We start from the raw sequence: 23,195 nt of genomic DNA on the forward strand, positions 1-23,195 counted from the left end.
AGGAGAGAGTGTAGGCCCACTGGGACTTGGATTTCTGCAGATCTGCAAATTCTTCTAAATAAGCTGCAGAAGGGTTTTAAGCTCAGTTATATATCTTCTATTCACTGATACACTGGTGTTTGAAAGATGTGTGCTTTACCCTCTTTTAATGCTACTTAGCTAGTGAACTGGATGCCTGCTTATACTGCGGGTTAAAAATAAGGCCCTTTAATTTAGCCTGGAGGGTTGTGGCGTGTCCGGTCGCAATCAAGTAGTTGCTGGGCTTAGTGGAGGCTTAGAGCGGTAAGTATGATGGTGGCTTACGGTTGATGCTCTAGTTTCCAGAGCTATCCTGCCTCCTGTTGTGGCTCTCTGCGGTCAGCCGTTTACTTGCGGTGCAGTTTTGGCCTAGTGCGGCTTAATGCAGCCTAATGCAGTGTGGGCCCTGACGCAAATTTATTTGTGATGCACAGTACCGCGCTAGTAGGGATCAGGGATGCAAGAGGTACCTGTGACTGGAGGTCTGTTCAGTGACCAAGCAGATGCTTCTCTGCTTCTCAGTAGTCCGACAAGAGACCCCTTTTATCACCAGAGTCTCCTGATGCGCCCAGTTCTGTGCGGTCGCCCTCGGTTGTTGTACCTCTTTAACACAGAATCCTGCATGTGGAGGCATTAGGGACCACAGAGCTTGGTCAATGTTCGGCCATCTCTGTTCGTGGCTAGGCTCTGCCCCCGAATTTACATTAAGTTTTAATCCATATCTCCAATTTAGTTTTGTTTTTAATTTTATTATACTTCTACCGTTGGTGCGACGCTCTGTTTTCTTCTTTCTTTGGAAGTATTTTATAGGTTTAACATCCCATTATTACCTTGATAGAATCTGGGACTAGGATGCTGGCATCAACAAGACACATGGGCGGAGCTCAGAACTAGTTTGTGTGGTCATAATGGTCCAGGGGGAAAGTATGACAGGCTGGGTGCTAAGTTAAACAGTCCCAGTTGAGGGAACCAGTCATGGCAGATCAGGGACACAGTTAAACAGAGTCCCGGGTTTCATTTTGTAAAAGGGAATGTCCCACAAAAAGCAGGACAGTTCTGCCAATGACTACATCTTACTAATAATGTACTTCATCCTGGGCTCCTACAAAACTGCAATATGCTACTTGTTTACAGGTCTTCACCAGTCATCAATATAAATAGGTGAAATTGCAAGTGTTAGTGAATACCTTTTCCTTGTAGTTTATAACCCAAAGTCTTGTATTTTACACACAAACTATAAATACACTTGAATTTAATTATACTGAATTTATTATAGTATTCTGCACTGAACAGGTTAATCAATGAATGCTGCAGTCACACCTCACCACATGACTCTTATGTAATGTGAGATCACAGGAGATTACTGAAAGAGTTTTAGTTACTGTTTGTTTCACAGTCATAGCAGAAGTTACCCAACAGTAACATGTGCAAAAGTTCATAAACGTAATGCCTATTGTATTGTTTGTTTTAATTGACTGGTTTTGTAGCTGTTAAAGGAACATGAAACATGACTCAGATAGAGCATGCAATTTTAAATAACTTTCCCATGTATTTCTATTATCTAATTTGTTTTGTTCTCTTGGTATCCCTTGTTGAAAAGTATACCTAGGTAGACTCAAAAGCTGCTGATTGATGGCTGCACATGTATGCATCTTGCCATTGGCTTTCAGCTAGCTCCCAGTAGTGAATTGCTGCTCCTTCAACAGATAATACCAAGAGAATGAAGCAAATTAGATCATAGAAGTAAATTGGAAAGTTGTTTACAATTGTATGATCTATCTAAATTATGAAAGAAAACTTTTGGGTTTCATATCCCTTTAAATAACCCAAATGATCGTCAACCAAATGTTTAATGGAACATAAACAAGAAATACTAACATGCTCTAATGGGCCAGATAATTTTATCATTGTACCACTGCTTGCAAAGAAGTATCTTGTTGAACCACCGCAAACGGGTTAAAGGGACAGTGTACACCACGTTTTTCTCTTCTTTAAAAGAGATATGAAACACAAATTGTTTCTTTCACAATTCAGATAGAGCATGCAATTTTAAGCAACTTTCTAATTTACTCCTTTTATAATTTTTTTGTCGTTCTCTTGGTATCTTTATTTGAAAAGCAGGAATGTAAGCTTAGGAGTTGGCCCTGGGTAGCGCTTGCTGATTGTTGGCTAAATGTAGTGGCGGTTAGAAGAACATAATTTTCATTTTTAAATTGTTCTCACTAAGTATTGGGCTTTGGTATTCAGATAGACAGAGATAATATAAAGAAGCATTTATATTTAGCCAGCAATAAGAAAGTGTAACCCAGGTCCTGAACCAAAAATAAGCCGGCTCTTAAGCTTACATTCTTACTTTTTAAATAAAGACAGCAAGAGAACAAATAAAAATGTATAATTGGGGTAAATTAGAAAGTTGCTTAAAATTGTATGCTCTATCTGAATCATGAAAAAAAATGGGTTTAGTTTCCTTTTAAGGGAAAAACTATATTACAGTACACTATCCCATAGGATTGCTAAATGAAATTTGATCATTTCTGTTTTTTCTTTAATGTGAAAATGGCAATTTTGTATCCTATTAATAATGCTTTTAGAGTAAAGAAAAAATGTGTATGGGCGATAGCAAAGGCCTAACCACATCTCTCTACCAAAAATAAAAAAATAGGCATCCAAAAGATCCTGATCTAAAAATTTGAGAGTGCCCTCTTAAATTAAGGTTTACATACCTGTCTAAAGGTCACATGATCAGTGTAAAAATATAGAATTATTTAATAAAAAAGACAGTTGCTTTATAATAAAATGGAATATGTTCACACAAAGAAGAGCCCACATAAAAAAAAAGTTTGGATTTTACAATATTTGTGTATTTGCATCTATAAAATAGGACAGCCCACAGAATCATCAATTACTGTTGGGAATATCACTTCTGGCCAGCAGCAGGAGGCAAAGAACACCACAGTAAAACTGTTAAGTATCACTCCCTTACCCATAACCCCCAGTCATTTGACCAAAGGGAAAAAGAGAGCAACACAAGGTGTTGAAAAAAAATAACTGTCTATATAAAGGGTGGGGCCCTGGGCTCACCGTGTCCAGAAATAAATAAAATTTATCAGGTAAGTATAATTTTTTTTTTTCTTTCTTAAGACCGTGAGTCCACGGAATCATCATTACTGTTGGGAATCAATACTCAAGCTAGAGGACACAGATGATTAGGGAGGGACAAGACGGGTAACCTAAACAGAAGGCACCCCTGCTTGCAAAACCTTTCTCCCAAAGGAAGCCTCAGCTGGGGCAGAAGTATCGAATTTGGAAAATTTGGAAAAAGTATGCAGAGAAGACCAAGTTGCCGCCTTGCAAATCTGTTCCACAGAAGCCTCATTCTTGAAAGTCCAGGAAGAAGAAACAGCCCTAGTGGAATGAGCTGTAATTCTCTCAGGAGGATGCTGCCCAGCAGTCTCATAGGCCTAACGAACCAACCAGAGAGAAAGAGAAGTAGCTGTAGCTTTCTGGCCTTTACGTTTCCCAAAAAAACAAACAACGCAGAAGACTGGCGAAAATTCTTAGTCGCCTGTAGGTAGAATTTCAGAGCACGCAACAACATCTAAGTTGTGCAACAAACGTTCCTTATACGAAGAGGGATTAGGGCATAGAGAAGGAACAACAATTTCCTGATTAATATTCGTATTTGAAACAAACTTTAGGAAGGAAACCCAACTTAGTACGAAGGAACACCTTATCAGCATGAAAAATAAGATATGGAGATTCATATTGCAAAGCTGAAAGCTTTGAGACTCTCTGAGCCAAAAGAAATAGCAACAAGAAATAAAACCTTCCAAGATAACAACTTAATATCTATAGAATGCATAGGCTCCAAGGTGGAGACACCTTTAAGAACAAGGTTAAGGCTCCAAGGTGGAGACACCAACTTAAACACAGGCCTGATTCTAATCAGACCTGACAAAAAGATTGCACATCTGGCACATCCGCCAGACGCTTATGTAGCAAAATTGACAGAGCAGAAATCTGACCCTTCAGAGTACTTGCTGACAAACTCTTCTCCAGACCTTCCTGGAGAAAAGACAATATCCTAGGAATCCTGACCCTACTCCAAGAGTAGCCCTTGGATTCACACCAATAAAGATATTTACGCCATATCTTATGGTAAATCTTCCTAGTAACAGGCTTGCAAGCCTGAATAATGGTTTCAATGACCGTCTCTGAAAATACACGCTTAGACAGAAATAAGCGTTCAATCTCTAAGTAGTCAGTTTCAGAGAAATGAGATTTGGATGAAGGAAGGGACCATGAAGTAGAAGGCCTTTCCTCAGAGGCAGTCTCCAAGGTGGAAGAGATGACATTTCCACTAGATCTGCATACCAAATCCTGCGTGGCCACGCAGGAGCTACGAGAATCACCGATGCTCTCTCCTTGATACGAGCAATGACGCATGGAAGGAGAGCAAACAGAGGAAACAGGTATGCCAACCTGAAATTCCAAGGGACAGCCAGAGCATCTATCAGAGCTGCCTGTGGATCCCTCTACCTCGAACCGTACCTCGGGAGTTTCGCATTCTGCCGAGACGCCATCAGATCCAGCTCTGGTAACCCCCATTTTAAAGTCTGGTTGTAGAAAACCTCCGGATGGAATTCCCACTCCCCGGAATACATAGTCCCATCAGAAAGAGGAGTAGTACAGTACTGTAAACAGAAAGGTAACAGTTTACACAAAAAACAGAGAAGCGCTAGACCGGGGAACGAACAATAGCATAACAGCTTGTTCCATGTCAAGTTACCACCCTTGGAGCATCCTCTTTTTGCCAAGCATGAGCCATTCACAGAGAAGAACTTTCCTGTAGTAGATCAGTCTGATCCTAACTAAACTGTGCAGCCCAGTCCTGAAATATCAGGCAATCCCTCTCTGAACAAAAGACATAGCAAACCCCAGACGTAGGTTTCGGCCCAGTGTGGGCCTAGTCAGTGAGTAGCCATATCCTTCTAGATCAGTGATGGCGAATCTGGGCACTCCAGATGTTTCAGAACTACATTTCCCATTATGCTTAGGCACTCTGAAGTCCAGTTGAGTATCATGGGAAAATGTCGTTCTGAAACAGCAGGAGTGCCAAGGTTTGCCATCACTGCTCTAGGCACATTTGAGCAATGGGTACACGTCTGGTTCCCCACATCACCATCAGGGATACTTTCCTAAGAGTCATAATTTGCACAGACAAAAAGAGAGAAGCGTAGATCTAGGGAAACTAACAGCCAACAGCTTTTTCTTACCACCACAGAAGAAGCCTATTTTTGCCCAGCATTTGCCATACACAGAGAAGAACTTTCCTGTAGTATACCAGTCGATGACCAAACACTATAGTACAGTTCAGGAATACCAGGTACTCCCGCTCTGAACAAGAGACATAGCAAAACCCAGATTAGTGTGGGCCTCACCAGTCAGGTGCAGTCACATCTCTTTAGGCAAATTAGGCAACGGGTCCACGTCTGGTTTTGCACCTTCACCCTTAGGGAGACTTCTCCCAGGGTCATAATATATATATATATATATATATATATATATATATATATATATATATATATATATATATATATATATATATATATATATATATATATATATAATAAAAAAAAGGAGAAGCGCTCAACCAGGGAACAAACAATAGCATGTGACTTTCACAGAGGACAACTTTCCTGTAGTATATCAGTCCGATCCTGACTAAACAGTACAGTCCAGCCCCGAAATACCAGACAATCCCTCTCTGAATAAGACACATGGCAATAGTTGTTTTGTTTTTTTAAATATATACACTAGCATTGGCATTTCAGAACACAAAAATTAAACCAAAGACGCTGATGTATTGGTGGGAAGAAATGTTAATTTTTGATAATTGTATTTTTTTAAATTAACGAAAAAGCCTGGATTTCGGAATAATTCTGGATTTTGGAATTAAGCATTTTGTCATTTGTACCTGAATATGCAGCATAGTCCTTTATCTTTCTTATATTGGGTGTAAAATTAACAAAATTGCCAATAAAATATGAGAAAAACCCTATACTGTAAACGCAAGACCCTTCATTTTAAATAAAGTACATTTCAAATGAGTTGTACATATGACGTGCAAAATTTTGTTTCTTGTTATTCGTGTTGCAAATTAAATTACCAAAAGTACCCTCCGTTTCTGGCACTCACAGATATTTTGAGTTGCACTTCTAATTTATGTGGGGTTGAAACTAACCCAAAGCCTGAAAAGGAGGGTAAATGTGATAAAGAAATACAAAATTCTGCACACAACTAATATACATAATCCTATAACTAGCAAATAATTGCTATAGCAATAGCAATTATCTGATACATGTTATTAATATGGAACAAATTGAAATATACTGATGTGCATTTATATTTTGACCGGGAAGTCGCTTTAATCCTTAGTATAGTGGTATTAACAATGTTTGATATTATAGTTAGGACAATTCATTTTTTGGGTCCAACTAAAAAATAAAAGAAAACATGGTAATATTTACATACTATCACCTGTATAACAATTTTTCACCTCACAAATAGGAAGCGTTACATAACAATTTATTTCATGTAATTGTAGGTAGCAGAGCTGGCATTTCCCTGCAGCTATTATTCCCACAAGTTTACATTTCACACATTCCTAGCTGGGTTTATGTGTGTCCAGGTCTACATAAAATAAGATGTCACCTTCACCTTGTAAGTGCAGGAACTATGGTCTGTGTGTCCACTTCACCTTGGTTTTCAGACAGTGACAAGCAGTCTAGGGTCGCATGGTGTTAACATTATAAACAAACTGTAAGTAACCATAAAATACGGTAATTGTTTTAATTCTATTAGGAGTTAGTTTTGCTACTACTAAAAATTCCTAGCTGGTAAAGATTTGGAAACAAATATCTTTAGATTGTCTTCAGACAACAGACCGCTCAATTATCTGATTTGAGAGGAACAGTCCCTTATTTTGAGCTCTGCCCAGCTGTCCCTCTGACACAACCATGTCTCCTGGTGTGCAGGAATTCTGCCTACGGACCACTAGGCCACACCCAGGCATGCCCACTGACCATAAACACTCGTCCCCTACCAATATGGCCTCCCCACAAAACGTTTGCATCCCTCAACCCCCTGAGTCACAGACACCCAAACATCAATGGCCTATTTTCCATTGAGGTGGTAAAGTGTGTTAACTGGTGGTAACTTAAAAAATCTCCATAGACTTTAATGGAGATAAATGCATTTATTAACAGTTTTCACAATTTACCACGTCAATGGAAACTAGGCCAATGTTGGGAGATATGAAGAAGAAAAAAAAAAATGAACAAATACCATGCACATAAGTACATCAAAATTATTACATTAAAAAAGGAAGCAGGGGAAAAAAAAGAGGCAGAAAAACATTCATGATATCTTACTAAAATGTTGCAGTACCAGTGAACATGTTGAAAATCAACATATTATGACATTTAAAATATCATTGTTTCAGAACCATTCAAAATGCTGCTGCATGATTAGGGTTAACCCACTGCAACACAAACCTCTTAAGGTTTTAAAAAGGTTAAAGGGACATGGAACACAAAATGTTTCTCTTCATGATTCAGATAGAGCATAAAGTTTTAAACAACGTTCCCATTTACTTCTATTATCAAAACGGTTTCTGCTGAACACATCAGGTGAGCCAATTATAAGAAGCATATATGTGCGGTCACCAATCAGCAGCTAACTCCCAGTAGTGCATTGCTGCTCCTGAGTCTACCTAGGTATACATTTCAACAAAGGATACCACGAGAATTAAGCAAATTAATTCTTACTTTACGGTTTCTTTAAGCTCAAATTTTTAATCGAAAGACAGTCCCTAAATTTAAAATAATTACAGAAAAAGGGTAGGATACCATTTATAAGAACAGTATACACATAATGGAAAAAATCAGCAGCTAAAACACATAAAGCACTAGAGTAATAAGTCTAAAAATAGCATGGTTTGTCACCAACCCAGCTGAAAATGTAATTTATGGGATAAGAGTGCTATTCAGAATGCTTATATCTGTATGATGTGCTTTTTGTTGCAATGTAACCATCATTGAAATGATCAGAGTTCCCATTATTACTGTGAACTAACTTCCCATACAGTTTAAGGGTCATTAACTCTTAAAGCAGAGAATGTAAAATGAAATGAACATAGCAGTGATGGACTATCTTTAAAGGGATACTAAACCCAAATGATTTATTTCATGATATAGATGAGAGCAGGCAATTTTAAGCAACTTTCTAATTTACTCCTATTTTCAATTTTTCTTAGAAAGTTTATTTAAATTGCCTGCTCTCATCTGAATCATGAAAGAAAACATTTGGGTTTAGTATCCCTTTAAAGATAGTCCACTGTCAGAGTTAATGATCCTTAAACTGCGGAAGTTAGTTCACAGTAATAATGGGTACTCTGATCATTTCAGTGTTGCTTAAAGGGACAGTCAAGTCCAAAATAAACTTTCATGATTCAAATAGGGCATGCCATTTTAAACAACTTTCCAATTTACTTTTATCACCAATTTATGCCAATTTTGCTTTGTTCTCTTGGTATTCTTAGAATAAAGCTAAACCTAGGTAGGCTCATTTGCTAATTTCTTAGACCTTGAAGGCCGCCTCTTAGGTAAATGCATTTTGACATTTTTTCGCCACTAGAGGGTGTTAGCTCATGTGTGTCATATAGATAACATTAAGCTCACGCACATGAAGTTACCTAGGAGTAAACACTGATTGGCTAAAATGCAAGTCTGTCAAAAGAACTGAAATAAGGGGGCAGTCTACAGAGGCTTAGATACAAGGTAATCACAGAGGTAAAAAGTATATTAATATAATCATGTTGGTTATGCAAAACTGGGGAATGGGTAATAAAGGGATTATCTATATTTTTAAACAACAATAATTCTGGTGTTGACTGTTTAGTATCCCTTTAATGCATTAATTCCCTTCCAATTATAATAGACTATTTCATAAACCTACCCAGAGGGCAGTCTATGTGTGAAAAATATAACCCCCCCCCCACAAGTTACAAAAAATAAAAAAGTAAAAATACAGAAAAAAAAAACACTATCCAAAATAAAAAAATTAAACCTAATCCCTATGAAAATTAAAAAAATAAATAAAAAAAAAACACACTAATCTAAGAATAAACTACCAATAGCCCTTAAAATGACTTTTTGTAGGGCATTGCCCTAAAGAAATCAGCTCTTTTACATTAAAAATAAACAAAGTAATAAACAGTAAAACTCCCCACCTACCAAACCCCCCAAAATAAAAAAAAGCTAAACTACCCATTGCCCCTAAATTTGGGGCATTTGTATAGGCATTCAGTTATTTTTCACTGCCCTTTGCTCTTTTGCAAATTGCCCAATAAACCCTAATCTAAAAAAACAAAACCACCCCCAAAAAAAAACTAACACTAAAGCCCCAAATAGGTACTCACGGTTTCAGAAGTCTGGCAGAGAAGGTCTTCTTCCAGACGGGTCCATTATCTTTAACCATAGAGAAGGCGGCGCGGAGATCCGGATTGGTCTTCCTATATGTGGCAATCCTCGACGGTGTTAAGTATAGGAGGAGGGGGCATGCTGCTTAGAAGCCTGTATCTCAGGCATCTAAGCAGCTACAGACCCCCAAGACCCACTGTTGGAAAGAGAATAGCCTAACTTTTCCAACAGTGTAAGTCTTAGGGGTCTGTAAACATTTCAAAAATTACAAAAAAAATTTAAAAAAAACCTTAGAAAATATTAGCACCCAGGTGGGAAAGTGCTTAGCACTCAAAGGGTTAAAGGGACACTGAACCCATTTTTTTTTCTTTTGTGATTCAGATAGAGAATGCAATTTTAAACAACTTTCTAATTTACTCCTATTAGAAATTTTTATTCATTCTTTTGGAATCTTTATTTGAAAAGCAAGAATGTAAGTTTAGATGATGGCTCATTTTTGGTGAACAACCTGGGTTGTTCTTGCTGATTGGTGGATACATTCACCCACAAACAAACAAGTGCTGTCGAGATTTCTGAAACACAAATTGGCTGGTTCCTTGGCTTAGATGCCTTCTTTTTCAAATAAGGATATCAAGAGAACGAAGAAAAATTGATAATAGGAGTAAATTAGAAAGTTGCTTAAAATTGCTTGCTCTATCTCAATCACGAAAGAAAAAAATTGGGCTCAGTGTCCTTTTAAGTTCAAAAGTCTGCTCTTCTTAAAGAGACATTAAAAAAAACTCACATGCTCTGTTTCATGTCTCCTTTAATCTTTCATGATTCAGATAGAGCATGCAATTTTGAACAACTTTCCAATGTACTTCTGTTATCTAATTTGCTTTGTTCTCTTTGTATCCCTTGTTGAAAAGTATAGCCAGGTAGGGTCAGGAGCATCTATGCACTACTGGGAGCTAGCTGATGATTAGTAGCTGCACATACACGCTTATTTTTCATTGGCTTTTCCAATGTGTTCACCTAGTTCCCAGTAGTGCATTGCTGCTCCTTCAACAAATGATATCAAGAGAATTTAAGAAAATCTAATAGATTTAAAGGGACAGGAAATCCCCAACATTTACAAACTTTCCAATTTGTTTATATAATCAAATTTGCTTCATTCTCTTGTTATCGCTTGCTGAAGGAACAGCATTGCACTACTGGCAGCTAGATGACCACATCTAGTTAGCCAATCACAAGAGACAAATGTGTGCAGGCACCAATCAGCAGCAGCTCCCATTGGTGAAGGATATGTGTGTGTGTATTGTTTTTCAACAAGGGATAGCAAGAGAACAAACCACATTTGAAAATAGAAGTGAATTTAAATGGGTCTTAAAATGACATGCTCTGTCTGAATCATACAAGTTTAATTTGGACTTTCCGATCACTTTAAATTGAAAAGCTGTTCAAAATTGTACACTCTATCTGAAATCGTGAAAGAATAAAATTTGGGTTTCATGTCCATTTAAAGTGACACAAGTCAAAGTAAAACTTTTATGATTCACAAAGAACATGCACTTTCCAATTTACTTCGCACTTTCTGGGGAACAAGATACTACTGAGCATGTGCACAAGCTCACAGGGTATACGCATACTAGTCTGTGATTGGCTGATGTTTTTCACATGCTACAGGGGTGCGGAAAATGGGATAAAAAAATAAATTGAAGAAAAAAAATAAAATCTACTGCTTATTTGAAATTCAGAGTGAGTGCTATTGCCTTGTCTTGTTATTATGTCATTCTTCTGCATTGAGTGGTCCTTTAACTAATCTACCCGACTGAGGCCAGTTAGCAATGACTATATTTATCATTGTGTTAACACTGAAATATAAATTAAATGTTTAGGAGTTGGTATTTATAAAAGGTAAATCCATAGCAAAAGGGTTAAACATATTTACTGCTAATTGACAACAATGTACCAATGTTTCCAGCTTTTTCTGATAGCTAAAGGATTAAGTGTCAACATCATAAATCTGATTATTTATTTTAAAACGTCAAAGTTTGTTATTAGGTGGAAGTGACCAAACTGCCCAGAACAGTGTACAGCAGTGACTTATCAAATTTGCCCATAGTCACTTTAACAATATAAAAACACAAGGGGGTCTATTCATTAAAGGAACATAAAACCCAAAATGTGTCTTACATGATTCAGATAAATAATACAATTTAAAAAAAAGTTTCCAATTTACTTCCATCATCAAATTTGCTTCATTCTCTTGTTATTCTTTTTTGAAGAGATATCTAGATAGGTAGCGTGCACATCTAGAGCACTAAATGACAGGAAATAGTGCTGTCATCTAGTGCTCTTGCTAATGTATAACATTGATGCAAAACTGCTGCCATATAGAACTGCAGGCACGTGCACGCTCAAGGGTTATGTATGTGAAAGAGAAACATACATTACAATTTACTGCACAAAAAAAGTACCCAAAGATTTTTCGCCATGCAATGTAAGCAAAGTTTTTGATCATCAGGGACCTAATGAGAGAAAGCAACAAACCACAAATGTACGTTTCAACCTCTCTGAGCCTCATCAATGACAATGGCATCTAGGACATACGAGTTAGGCAGACCCAAAAGTAATTCACATACACAAAAAATAAAATAGAGAGACACACTTAACTGGGGATGAACAAATGCTCATTGCCAACTGTACTGGATACCTTTCTATTGGTTAAACCCATAGCTGCCAATGAGCATTCAAAATAAAACGTTCTGACCAATGAGAGCATTTTATTCCATCATAAATGGAATATGCATATGACTACACATTGTTTCCCTGTGCAGAGTTAAATAATCCTATTTACTAAACTGTGTCACTGACTATTCAAACACTTAAAAATCAATGTCAAAGACACAGCTTCTACTGACCCCAACTATAACAGCCCAAACAGTAAAAATCTCCTTTACTGGTCACCAATACGACAGCTTCCCAATTGTGCTGCATTATTTTATGGATTTTTTTTTAAACAAATGTTCCCTACATATACCCTAGTAAGTACTCTTTGCATGTTTTCACCTTAAAAAACACCCAGTGAGCACTGTGAATATTCTGCATGTTTGCCAGGCTTGATTGACAAAGCAGGCTAACTTCTTTAAAGTGTCATAAAACATGTTGAGATCTGTGCATATCCTAAAAGGGCTAAAATAAGTAAACATAGTTTGCTTATTTTTTAATTTTATTTTAATTGCTGGCAAGTACTTCAAAATAATTTTCAAAAGTAAGCAAAATTAGTTGCATTGCCATGGAGTAGTCTGATCCACCCACCCCCCTTACCAGTGTTTAGCATCAGAAACACAGGCACTGTATTTCAACTGAGTTCACATCAGCTTATTTGCTTCTAGGTATGCTCCAGCAGATAATGAGTGTGTACTTCTGCATTCTACCAAATGTGGATATAGATGTAGCCACAGAAGGAATTGTGGGGGGGGAGTTAGAGCTGTTCAATTCGTAAACTTAAAAGAAAGGGTTAATGGTGAGGCCCTGCAGTATAAAATTGCAGGTAAAGTAATTAAAGTACATATTATATTTTGTCTCTATCCCAACTTGTTTTATGTCCCTTTAACAATGACCAACCTACACAAATGACTCTAGAGTCTAGACTGTAAATAAGCAGGTATTCAACCAACTAAAACTTGGAGTGTAACACTGCCTCAGAACAAGGGCTAAATCAATGGCATTTTAAAAATAAAGCTTATTATAATTTTATATAAAAGATATAAAAACATAATAGACAGGAACAAGAGTGGTGTCCAACAATGAATTTTAGGACCAAAGATTAGTGCTTTCTCAAACAAACTTAGTATATTTGAGAAAGTGGCAAGTGCAGTGAAACTGGTCAGATGGGATTGCCCGTTTGCAGCTGATGCTTGTTCCTATTATGTTATGTTTTATAAAGTTTATTGCACAATCCATATCATTTAGCCTTTGTGCCGAGCCAACGTTACACTTCTAGTTCTAATGAGCCAGATACCTGCTTATTCAGAGAGAGTTTTATTGGTTTCATCACTATGGGGTTGGGCATTCCCTGTAGGATTCCTAATGACAGACTGGAGAGGGATACAGCCAGCAGAGATGAGCAGTTTCACTCTGATATTATTAGAGTTTGAGAATGTGCGTTTCTCACCTCTTATCCTCAAGGATGTCTGAAAGATTAGATTTCAATGCCTGGATTGCAACTGAGCCAATTATCAGACAAAGCAGAAAAATACGTAAAATTTGGTCTGCTAGGAAACGTGCAGAGTTGAGAAACACTGATCTACAATTGCAAAGTGTACTTCAAAACTAAATTTAGTCACAGCTATCCTTTACAAAAATACTAGTTGACAACAAATAACCAGACAGGAGCAAACAGGACTGAAATCAGGCTACATAGTCCTGCAGCCCCCAAATCAGACTGTGCAGCCCATATCAGATAATTGCCCACATTGGACAAAGTTGTCCTTGTGCTACACTCAGTTACCTGCCAAATCAAATGCATCGTCCTGCAGCTCCCGTCAGCCATTTGTAAACCACAGATCTTAGAAAAGACCTCATTAGTGAAGTTTCCAGTTTAGCTGCTAGTTCAATAGCAGACACCTGGCAACCCGACATGCCCATAAAATGGTCAGCGTGATAATTCCACTTCATGACAGAGAACTTAAGAGAATTGGGCCTTTAGAAGTATAGTCAGTTATCTTAAAAAAAAGAAAAAACTAGCATTTCTTCCAACTAAATTTTCTAGAAAGGCGGTGACACACTGCAAGCGGAGCGACGCGCAGCGTGTACATGCGGCTGTGCGCACTCAGTGTGTCCTGCCTTTTCATCTCTGAGCACTCTGCTACGTCAGGTCGCGTAGCTAAGCGCTCAGAGATGAAATATTTGAACTTCAGAAGCGATGCGACGCGGAGCGAAGCAGCTGCTTTGCCTTGCGCCGCATCGCTTGCAGTGTGTCACAGCCTTTAGACTTTAATGATGTTCGGAAGTAAATACTGTGATATTTGTTTCATGTGGAAAACAATATATGTTAATTCAATTAAAGGCATACTTTATTTAATGGTGTGCAAGTTAGATTTGAATTTAATATACTCACACACATACATGCAAGCTAAGATTAATGCTGAAAAACTCTGTGTACATGAGCAGTGACAGTGTCCATCACTATTCTAGGTCATAAGACATTTAACATTTTAAAATGAATATTTAAAAGTTAATGGCCCCATGTATTACTGGATAAACAATATAAGCTTTGGTGAATTAACAGTTAAAAAAAACTTGTAGACATGTTTATATATAAACATTGAGACATAAATAGGAAATGTCCCACTTGGCACCATTTTATGTAATTTAAACAAAGTGTTTTTTCTTTCCATGTATTACAGGTAATGAGCCATTTCCTGAATGATCACATAAATGCTTTAATAATGGCTGATGACAAATTAGTACCTGCTTGTAATAAAATGTAAAGCAGATCTGTCATACAACAAGCAATTTATTTACTGAAAGTAAGAATCTATACAAAATACTTGACTGAAGTAACAAAAATAAAAAAAAATATTTCTGTTTACAAACATATTGAAATGCACAGCTTTATCAACAGGCATTTGTTTTATACAAAAAAACGGATTGCAGTGTTCAAAGCATGTCCCCCTATACATACACATACACTGTGGAGGTCTATGACTGCCCAACAGCATCAATACCACTATGGAAGTTCAGTGTCCACTGTCCTCCACAAAAAGAAAAATTGCCAGCCAAGAGGCATTATGAACCAGTGGGGTGTGGGCAGAGTAATAATTTGCAATATTATAACACAGTGCTTGACAAATCTGGAGCCAGTAAGAATATTTAGGAGTAAGGCATATTTTTAGGAGCTAGACAGTGGGATTTGTATATAGATATATGGAGAATAACCCAAAAAGTTAGGTGGCAGAGTTAAATTCTAGGAGCCAGTGGCTCCCAGGTTTGTCAGGCCCTGTTATAACATTTTCTGTTATTTTCTTCATTTATAAATGTTACTTAAGCTATCCAAAGCATAAATTAATTGCATCATTTAACATAAATTGATTGAATGATAATTTGAGCAACACATATTGAAAACATTTAATACTAACTAGTGTTAGGTTAATATTGGCTTAAATTTTACCCGGATGGTCAGTAAAATCAGCTTGGTGGGGCGGTCACTAAAAATGCCCTGGGGAGAAAACTGAAGTTGCTCTCATCAGCCTGTGAACTTTTAATCTCTATGGATCATTTATGCACAAACATGTATTGCTCTTTATTTAAACATCTTTTTGTGTAATTGATGGTGTTTGATATCTATTATAGAAATGTGTTGAATTGAATGTCCCTGCATAACCCCATTAAGATTTATCCTTAGACAATATGAATGTTCCTTCAGTATCAGTTATTAACGCTCATCCAAGTAACACACATGGAACACACAGAGGATCCGAGAGTTTGTCATTTGAGTGATTATCTAAATAATCCCAGTCCTCTACTCTCCTAGCTGTACTAGCAATGCACTATACCCGTATCCTCTGGTAACCGAAAAGGTTATGCCACCTGTTTAAGTTGTAAACCAAGTTCACACCTCTGAAATAAAATAAGGTACTAAGGGCCCGATTATTTAAAGCTGTCTGAGTTTGTAAAAATCTCTAAATCTTGCCAGGACTATGAAGCCCCTGTAAAAAAAAATTAAAGGCAGTTTTTACCTTGAGAACAGTATGTCTTGCAACGGGTGTTCCCTGCATTTAAGTATGTGAGGGAGATGCATACAATAAAATAGGGTTTACAAAAAAAAGGTAAAATTAAGTGCACAGTAGAAATTGTAATAAAAACTACACTGAATATGCAAAACAAAAAACCCTGACATTTGTATTTTTAATACAAAATTAAAAGCATTTTAAGCATATTATTTTCCTTTTTGCAAAAGGAGTTTCCTCGCCTTTGCTAGTGGACTGGACATGGGTGTTCCATGGGTGTAGCTGAAATATCCCCATCAGGCCTGGCGTATTCTGTAAACATTTTTACCCTGCAGTTCTCACTATTTTTTTCTTTCAAACTAAAAGGTAGAAAGATTATGTCAAAATACACAAAAGCGAACTCTGTTACTTTCTATAGTTGAAATGTTGCAACATTCAGGGATAGACCCATTTTTAGTATATTCACTGGGGGCAGCCCCTCCAAATGTGTGCGTGGTATTTTACACCTGACTCTACAATGTTTTTATAATTGGGCCCTAAGAGTTCTCCTGCACACAATTTTAGCACAATGAGAACCTATAGAGACATTAGGGGACATATGTGTATTTGTGAAAAGGTTATTTTTTGTGTTCTGTAGATCATTGATAAGATAAAAGAGACTTATAAGGTTAATTCTTTAACAATATCGATAAAGCTATAAAAATTCACGCTTTATTGCAAAGCTACATTAAGCTTTTTGAATTCACTAAGCTTAGATGAAATATCTATCATGTATTACTAGTGAACCGAATAACAACCAGAGCCCCACCTATAATAATTTTTGGCAGTTATCACATATGAGTGGGCAGGCCATGTAAATATTTTTATTTCTAATTTTCCATTTGTAATTCAATGTTGTTCCTCTTTCACAAGAACTGACTGTCACCCCACCATGTTAAAGGGACAGTAAAGTCAAAATTAAAATGCTATGGATTGGATAGAGCATGACATTTTAAACAACTTTCTAATATAGTTTTATTACCAATTTTGCTTAGTTCTTTTGGTATCCTTTGCTAAAGAGTAATCATAGGCGAGCTCAAGTGTAGCACATTATCACTAGTAGATTAGTGCAGAATTAGACTGTGATCCACTCCACTACACTAGTTTTCCTTGTTTGCAACACACAGCATACACATTATGTGAGTCAGCACTCTAAAGGGGTATTGTAATGCAATAATAAAATGCATTTATCTTATTTCTTAATCATCTCTTGGTAACTATGTACTTAACCTCATACAAAAAGGATGTTAAACACATAGTTAAAGGGACATTAAACTCTTTGAGATTGTAATTTAAACTGCCTCAGCAGAAAAGTAAACCTACATCACAACATGGCACTAAAACTATGTAAATATCTAATTAAAAAAAAGCATTTGCATATTATTGTAATATCTGGTTAATCTTTGCTTTGAATGAATAATACTATCTAGCATTTTAGTGTTCAGAAGACCTTTTAAAGTGAAATTAAAAACCTCTTGTATGTCATTTTAAATGTACTTCCATTTTCAAATGCACTTTGTGATCAACCCTTAACTGCTTAATCACTTTTCTGGGGTACAACAAAGTTTTATACTTTACAAGCACTAACATTCTAGAGCATTTTCTTTTTTCCCCCTCACTTTTATATCCCTTTAAAGGGCCATTATACACTCATTTTTTCTTTGCATAAATGTTTTGTAGATGATCTATTTATAAAGCCCATAAAGTTTGTTTTTTAAAAAAAAAATTATAATTTTGCTTATTTTTAAATAATATTGCTCTGATTTTCAGACTCCTAACCAAGCCCCAAAGTTTTATTTGAATACTGTCAGCTACCTTCTCCAGCTTGCTCCTGTTTGTGTAACGGGTCTTTTCATATGCAAAAGAAGGGGGAGGGGTGTCTTATTTTCCACTTGCAGTGGGCTTTCCAACTACCTTTTCAACAGAGCTAAACTGAAAGCTTCTAAGAAAGTTTTTAAACCATTTTATACTGGATTTTTATATCAGTATCTGTGTATCTTATTCTTTATAGTAGTGTCTATTACATGCAGTTATATGAAAATGAGTGTATACTGTCCCTTTAAGGTCTCTTTAAAGTCCTGCTCAGAAGCCATATGCATTGTGAGTCCAGAGCAGAACATAGCTGGAGTCCAAATCAGGAGAGGCATATGCATGTAGTTGCTATTCACAAACTGTTTCTTGCTCAGTACTGGCAATTCCTTGGCCGAGGTCACATTTATGAAGACATATCTATGCAGTAATGCTGTAGCGAGTATCTTATTAAAGGGACACTAAACCTTAAAAAAAAAAAAAAAAAAAAAAAAACTTTGCAGAAATCTAAATATCGCTAAAAATCATTATAGTTCATTTCTGTAGCCGTGATGCACATGTGCAAGGTCCTGAAACGTCATAGAATACTGTCAGTGTCGGCACGTAGACACGCAGTGTGCACGCATGACAGAATAGGACCATTTGCCCATCCATACTCGCCAGAATACCAAATTGTATTTAAAGGGACAGTCTAGTCCAATATAAACTTATATGATCCAGATAGGGCATGTAATTTTAAACAACTTTCCAATTTACTTTTATCACCAGTTTTGCTTTATTCTCTTGGTATTCTTAGTTGAAAGCTAAACATAGGAAGGTTCATATGCTAATTTCTTAGATCTAGAAGGCCGCCTCTTATCTGAATGCATTTGACCTTTTTTAACAGATCATGTGTGGCATATAGATAACATTGTGCTTGTGCACGTGGAGTTACCTAGGAGTTAGCACTGATTGGCTAAAATGCAAGTCTGTCATAAGAACTGAAATAAAGGGGCAGTTTGCAGAAGCTTAGATACATGTAACCACAGGAGGTAAAAACGTGTATTAATATAACTGTGTTGGTTATGCAAAACTAGGGAATAGGTAATAAAGGAATTATCTATATTTTTAAACAATAACAAGTCTGGTGTAGACAGTCCCTTTAATATATTCAAGTTACTATTGTTTGAATTGACCCTTTCCATAGCTGTTTGACTGCCCCATTTTAGAGGAAGTATTAAGTGACGTAATACAAAAATAAATTTAAAAAATCGTATTTATTATAGAATAGAAGCTTCTTTTTCGGATGAAAATAAGTAAGTTAAACCCTCCTATGATTAGACATTATAAGATTATGTTTGCATAAATATACCTAAAGTGTAGTTTTGTAATCCTGTAATGCATTAAACATGTCCCTTTAAAAGCTGAAGCTATGGAAGAACTTACCCCTTTCTACCTTTAATTAGAAGATCCAATGAATATGTTAGTGGGACTGTGAGTACATGCAGGCAGGGTAGTTGCAATTTAATGCAGCATTTAAATATTTGCTCATTTAAATTTCCTTTAAACACAATTACATTTTTCTTAAATTTGAGATATTGTTGGCGTCCTGCAAGTGAACGCAGAGACCAAAATAATACACTGTGAGCATAGCTTTTCTACAGGGATATGTACTCACTGCCATGTGTGGTTTGAGGTCACTATGGTAACCACAGACACAAGAGAATCAAGGCCATATCTTATATCGGTGTTTGGTAACATACGTCCTATGACACACTAAAGGTGTCACAACACTACACTAAGGAGTGGGAGCTGGGAAGACTATTGTGTGGGAGAGGTTAATAATGAGGAAGTAGGTGCAGCAATAATAATCACATTCTTCCTGGAAATACAGTATATAGCCTGTAGTAATATGAAGACTCTCCTTCGCCAGCGATATATACGTATATGGCTTTAGGGAAATGTACAAAAAGGCAGAGGTATAAACTGCTAAATACTGAACATAGAGAAGTGTTTAGCTGTAAAAATACAAATTAATAGTTAAATTGTATTGTAAAACTGAACCAGTATTTAACTCACAGGATGAGAACTATGTAGCAGGGTCAAAAGCAATGTGTTTTTTAGAATTATAAAATGTCTGTTAAAACACTTAAAGGGAAATGAAACCTAAAAGTAGTCTCATAATTCAGACAGGGCATACCATTTTAAAACAACTTTCTAATTAAAGTGAAGGTAAACTTACCCTAATGTCGACAGAGTATAGCATTTTGCTTGTAAAAGAAATATGACTTTCATTCATCAATTCTAATATTTTTGTGTAGATATAAAGTTATCGCCATATAAATCTATGCATAAATGAGCCGCAAATTCAACCCGTTTTTTGGGGGGGGGGTTTTACCTGTCGATCACGTTTTTCTCAAACCCAATTGAAATTCTGGCCGTTAGGCGGCCGTCACTCCACGTCATCCACCCCTTCTTTCAGCTGCGCATGCGCTATTAAATTTTTCGCCTCAATGAAATCCAAACGCGCTCCCGTTTCGTGCATGCGTATTTGTACGAGCTATGTATTAAATATGGAATGTGGATTATCCAATTTTTTGCGAGCGCACATCTGAGAGCACTTAGAGAGCGGGTGGGACCGCTGAAGACGTAACACAATACACAATAAGGAAGTAGGGCTTGGGAGGAGTCGGATCAAAACAGTGGTGAAGTATAACTATCATTTTTAATAAATCTATGGCAGAAAATGAAAATATATCTAAGCGACTACATGAAGGGGATAACGATAAATGGTAGGTTGTCTTTAAGAAAGGTTAACTTTACCTTCACTTTAATTTATGTTATTCATTTTGCTTCATTCTCTGGGTATATTTTATTAAAGGAGCAGCAATGCTCTACTGGAAACTAAATGAACACATCAGTAAGCCAATGACAACAGGCATATATGTGCACCCACCAATCAGCAACTAACTCCAAGCTCCTGAGCCTACCTAGCTATGCTTTTCAACAATGGATACCAAGAGAACAAAACAAATTAGATAATAGACGTAAAATGGAAAGTTGTTTAAAATTGTATGCTCTTTCTGAATCATGAAAGAAAGATTTGGGTTTCATGCCCCTTTAAAAAAAGGGCAATCTACTGAATAGTTTTTCTTTATGTTTATGAAACTGCATAAAACATATTAACCTTTTGTTTTCATGTTTAAAAAAAAAAAAAAAAAAAAAGTTTTAATGTGAAATGAAACCCCAAAATTAGAAAGTTGTTGCCCTATCTAAATCATGACATGAAATAAAAAAATATAGGTTTAATATCCCTTTAAGTAAAAAAAAAATTAACTTTAAAGTGAAACTAAGAGGTATTGCACTCACTCACTGGCTGATAGGGATAACCCCCAAGAGGAAAAGATACGTTATTTAAAACAGGATAATCCAGTTTTTAAAGAAAAACAAAGCATTACAATAAGTATAATGTCCCTTTAAATAATCAAACTTTTCTGGTTGGGAAATACTATTATTTAACTAACTCAGCTGCCTGGATGGGAAGTGATACTGAATTTCTGTAGCAAACACAGGATATTGATTGCACTTCCTTTATCACTGCTCTGACATTCAATAGCTGAAAACCTATAGGATTGACAACCTTATTTCATAATCACAATCTGAAACCAAAAAGAAAGGCAATGCTTTGCTCCTAACCCCTTACCTGCCACAGTACAAAAATGCAGGCATTCAATTCAACAAAAATTGCCTAGTCAAGTAAATATCACAGTATTTTACCAATCAAATCAATTGCAGAGTGATAGTAGGCCTGTAATATTGCTGCCAGCTAATGGGTAATGATGGGGGATATTCAGTATTGATCAATAATCTTTAGATGCAGATTGTTTACACATATGGTATCTTAGTAACACACATTTATATAATTGGTACTTTTGTTTAAGAACATACAGTACAGCATCTGTGATTTTCCAAATGTATAAACCATACAACCTTATTTAACAGCTCATATTATTATAGTCATGAAAAACACTTTCTTAGCAATTTTGGAAATCACGAAAATAATCAGTTAAATGACTCAGAAGAAGAATTTGCTGTGAACCAATGTTCCTGAGTGACATGGCTATGCTAAGTATATAGAAGAACTTAGCAGTACTGCTGGGACCCCTATGGATAGAACTAGTAATATAATAGTTGTGACCAGATCCAGTGAAAACATTTTTTTCACTAATTAGTCATAAAATTAACTTTTATACACAGTGCTTTCGGATTATGTTGTATATGCAGTAGCCTAGGGCCAATTCAAAGCAGGTGACATATTCATTTCCAATAAAATGTCACTTATAGCTGAGCATATTACAGTAAGACAAGACCTTACCCGCAGTGTTTTGGAAATTCCATTTATTTTATTCACTCCGTTTTTCAAATGATCCCCAGATAATTTATGTTTTCCATTGCAGTAAATACGTTGGGAATCAGCCATGGAGAAACCGGGAACCAGAGACTTGTAGAGTTTCAGCAGAAGCCGACAAAAAAAGTAATCAACCACAGGTATCCAACCAGTCTGTCAGGCTTACCATGGGGAAGGGTGGGGCAAGAGGGAGGAGGAAGAGAAACACTGGCCCTTCCTTATCCTAGAGTTCTCTGACTAAAACCTGTCACCTTTGCACACCTATAGACGTCTGTGCACGTGAAGAGAAGTTTACATGGCAACAGGTTGCTTCCATGTCTGCCGCTGTTGTAGTGACTCTTCCCGGGGAGTGCTGTAGGCGAGTTTAGGGGAGTTTGCTCAAACTCACACTAGCCCTGTGCTGCGTGTGACCTGCAGAGTGTGGGAGGTCTAGTTAAAGCTGCACTGCTCTGCTTGCTGATGCATGGATCTGTCAGGGACATTGGAATTAGCTCACTGTTCTGTTTTGTTTTTCCTCTTAGATTTGATACCACGGACTTTTTCTTTTTATAATGAATAAACACAAAGTGTGATGTAATGTGTGCACACGCGTTTAAAATATTTTAATAAAAGAATGCTATCAGTATATTTAACCCATTTCGCTGCTAAACCCACTATGTTAGAATTGTTTTAGTCGTTTGGCACTTATTGCATTTAAATGTCAATATTAGTTGTTTTGTTTTTTTTTTACTGTAAAGTAATTTG

General features: G+C 36.6%; 1 protein-coding gene across 2 annotated transcripts in view; it reads right to left on the reverse strand.

Annotated features, from left to right (window-relative positions):
- The window catches only part of SPTLC3 (serine palmitoyltransferase long chain base subunit 3), a 307,205-nt gene extending 284,372 nt beyond the window's left edge, over nt 1-22,833 (reverse strand). For both annotated transcript variants that reach the window (XM_053712140.1, XM_053712139.1), the window contains exon 1: nt 22,419-22,833. In XM_053712140.1, the coding sequence (XP_053568115.1) occupies nt 22,419-22,523 (105 nt within the window). In that variant the 5' untranslated portion in view covers nt 22,524-22,833. The remainder of the gene's footprint in view (nt 1-22,418) is intronic.
- Between the last annotated feature and the right edge of the window lie 362 nt (nt 22,834-23,195).

The sequence above is a fragment of the Bombina bombina genome, chromosome 4, assembly GCF_027579735.1.
Source record: "Bombina bombina isolate aBomBom1 chromosome 4, aBomBom1.pri, whole genome shotgun sequence".
Lineage (NCBI taxonomy): Eukaryota > Metazoa > Chordata > Amphibia > Anura > Bombinatoridae > Bombina > Bombina bombina.